The sequence below is a fragment of the Pocillopora damicornis genome, chromosome 5, assembly GCF_964200805.1.
Source record: "Pocillopora damicornis chromosome 5, jaPocDami1.2, whole genome shotgun sequence".
NCBI classification, from domain to species: Eukaryota; Metazoa; Cnidaria; class Anthozoa; order Scleractinia; family Pocilloporidae; genus Pocillopora; species Pocillopora damicornis.
The window spans coordinates 28,152,333-28,155,845 of NC_142674.1; the positions used below are offsets into that span (position 1 = coordinate 28,152,333).

General features: G+C 39.7%; 1 protein-coding gene across 1 annotated transcript; it reads right to left on the reverse strand.

Annotated features, from left to right (window-relative positions):
- Nucleotides 1-1,410: 1,410 nt before the first annotated feature.
- Nucleotides 1,411-2,671, reverse strand: LOC113684880 (octopamine receptor beta-2R). Its single transcript, XM_027202290.2, has one exon. The coding sequence runs from the start codon at nt 2,539-2,541 to the stop codon at nt 1,678-1,680; it is 864 nt and encodes a 287-aa protein (XP_027058091.2). The 5' UTR covers nt 2,542-2,671; the 3' UTR covers nt 1,411-1,677.
- Nucleotides 2,672-3,513: the final 842 nt, after the last annotated feature.

Genomic DNA, 3,513 nt, shown 5'->3' on the forward strand with positions numbered 1-3,513 from the left:
CGTTCTCTCTGAGTGCTAATCTGTCCTTGGATTCGGTGATGAATAAAAAAACATCAACACCACACACGAAATAACAAGTATTTTATACTTCTTTTTCACAGTTCTTGTAACTGGGAGTAAAGATCTCTTCCAGAAGACCATTACACTCTGCTAAACTGAACTGTTGTAACTTTAATTTCATCACAACTCTGAATCACATGTCTCGCGTCGAAACTTCCATAAAATTAGGACTTACATGTAAGACAATCGCGTGGTACGACCAAAAAAAGCATGCAATAAAAAGGAAAATTAGCTTCTTTACGCCGAGGTTTGACCTTATTCGGAACGGTAAAGATACAAAGCTCGCTTGTGACACGTGACTCCTGTGCCTAATGGGCGGGAACGCTTGGAGGGGTTAGTGATTTGTGACTGAAAAGAAGACATTAGTAGGGAGGGATGGGAGGATTCCTCATTTGTCCCTCACGCCGCACCGGCATCGATAGATGACCAGCTAGATGTTTACCTCGAATATAACTATCATTTTTATCCTTGCTTTTTCCCTTTTGTTACCATGGAAATCCCTGTTAAAATATTACCACTGAGAACATCCTACTTCAAATTCGCTCTGACGAAGGGCTAACGCTCGAAATGTCAGTTGATAAAACCAAATTACCTTGTTATACTCTCCCACCGACGCAGCACCACAGTTTCTGAAGATACTTTCCTGCCCCCCCTCCCCCACCTACTTCAGTGTGCATTGACTCCAATTAGTGATCATGATTTTCCACCGCCGACCGTCTGTCTCTACATAGTCAAATTATATTTTATTATATTTTAACTCAGGCATTTTAACTATTCAACAAGAGGCTACACGTAGCCTATTTTCTGGCCGATTTGCGGTTCAAAGAGAACGAAATGAAGGCCTTGCGGTTCTTAGCAAAATTGCTGTCGAGTGCTTTTCACTGTTTACTTATATGGAGATTTATGGAGATTAAGAATTTGGAACAAGTCGATGCCATGACAAATTGGAAATACTAAAATTGCTAAATGAAATGCAGGGACCAACGCAAAGTCAACAGAAAAGGAATAAGTCACTTTGTGTCTTAGATTGAGTGACGGAGAAATCCGGAATGATGGTAACCATCCAACTCCGCAGAATAATAAACGCATACCTCGAGCGTTTATAAAACCAGACCTGAATAGAATCCTGCGTTTATCAAATTTCCGGTCGCAAAATTCATCAAATTTTAACGCTGCGATTCAAATCTTTTTCTGCCTACAGAAGCACAAATTCTCCTATTTTCATTCACATTTAACAAGTTAATCTTACTATCACAAATTTCAAATTAATGTTGGAGTATCCACCTGCTTGAGTAAATTGTCAGTTCCTTTCTTCTCAAGTAGTTACGTAAATACAAAGGCTACTTTGTCGACTCAAAAACAAGCTATATTGACATTATGCTGAAAACACTGCGATTACGCAAGTCTTTTACCAAATATGCTTTCTCTCTGCACGATCATGACCACATTTCCATGTTACAAATGTTAAAAAACTAAAATTGGAAAAGTCTTGCATGAAAAATAAAAAGCATAATGTTACAATTTCAGGAAAAAAAACTATCAACTTAAAATTTAATAGTTCCATGTTTTTAATATTAAATTTCGTTTGCGTTTGCCGTTCTATGTAAATGCAAAATTTCAAAAATTATTAATAAAGTGCATTTGTCTTTTGAGCTCCTTCCTAATATCTCGTTTGAAGATGGCGTATGATAGCGGGTTAACGGCTGAGTTCACAACTAAGATAGGTAATTTATAACCGGTGTCTTTACATGAGTTGTGACTGTTTAAGATTAAAACGAAACTGCATCGCGCGAATATTATGTAACACAACAGGAACAAAGCTACAACGACCGCCATCATTTTAACTGTCGACTTCCCTTGAGTCTTGATGAAAACTTCATGATTAAAATGTAATTGTTTAGCCAAGATTCGAGCGGCTTGCTTGTGTTTGCAAACGATTCGAAACATAGATCCAAAGCAGAAGATTAAAATAAGGCATAAAGGTATTTCAAAACACGCATAAAACCAGCCGCTGATCTTATAAAGCAGAGAGTTATTTAGACTAAAGCGAAGGGATGCGACAAGTGTTATCACCGTAGATGGTATTCCCCAGGCTAAAGCGATCATTTGAATAACTCGACGGCGTTTCATGAAAAGCAGATACTTCAAAGGTTTCGTAACAGCGATGTACCGATCCAACATTAAGCAACATAAGTTTGTACCAGATGCATACTGGAAAACCACCCTTATAAACATCACTGCAAAATAACCGATGGAGGTTTTAGGCAGTGCGTTTCTCCCGCTGGCTAGTGTATAGAAGAACTGCAAGGGAATGGCAGTTAACCCAACAAAGAAATCAGCAATTGCCAGGGAAACGATAAAAGCGTTGGTTTCGGTGCGAAGCTGTCGACGTCTGCACACCAAAAGGATGACTAATCCATTCCCTGTCAGAGTCAAGACGGACAAGACCCATCCGAAAATCCAAAACCACACATTTTCCATTTTTTAACTGAGGTATCGAAGTCTTGCATCGGTGGACATAGCATAAACACGCATTTATATTTTTTGCTAATTTCTTGTTGTCACTCTGATCACAAGTGAGTTATGTCCAACTTGGAGGAACCAAAAAAGACTGAATGTTTGAATTTTCTTAATTAAATGCTTACGTGATCTCAATAAACTCTCGTGTATTATTGTTATGCAAAACAGCCTCTATAAAGAGTTGTCGACTCTAAAATTACTCACTATTTATTTGAAAGGGTTACTTGAGTTGAATGTACTGAATTGGTATGGTACTGACATCTTAATCTGTGGAGAGAATCTCAATTTCACACTGCTAATCGAGGGAATATATTCTACGCTAGCACCTGTAGCTTTTAATTTTATCAATATTGCGTCAAAGAAAAGAAAAAAAGCCCGATAGTAAACGGCATCAGGGAGACATGGGTCGGGTCCCCTGATTACGCGCGACCCATGGCCCTCTCGTTTTTTCACTCTACCGATACACTGGAACAGGCTAGGTCTGCGGAGTAGTACCATCTCGTATTTCTCATCAACCTTTTTTTGTCGTGCCATGACAAAGTCGGAAAAAATTCAGAAGCCAGAAAAATTCATGCCGGAAAATTAATGTCGCGTGAGAAAATTAAAGTCGTGACAGAATGTTAACTCGTGCCTGAAAGTTAAAGTTGTGCCGGAATGTTGGAGTCGTGCCGGAAAGTTGAGGTCGTGCCGGGAAGTTGAAGTCGTGCCGGAAAGTTGAAGTCGTGCCGGAAAGTTGAAGTCGTGCCGGGAAGTTGAAGTCGTGCCGGGAAGTTGAAGTCGTGCCGGGAAGTTGAAGTCGTGCCGGGAAGTTGAAGTCGTGCCAGGAAGTTGAAGTCGTGCCGGGAAGTTGAAGTCTTCCTGGAAAGTTAAAGTTGAACCGGAATGTTAAAGTTGAACCGGAATGTTAAAGTAGTGCCGGAATGTTAAAGTTGT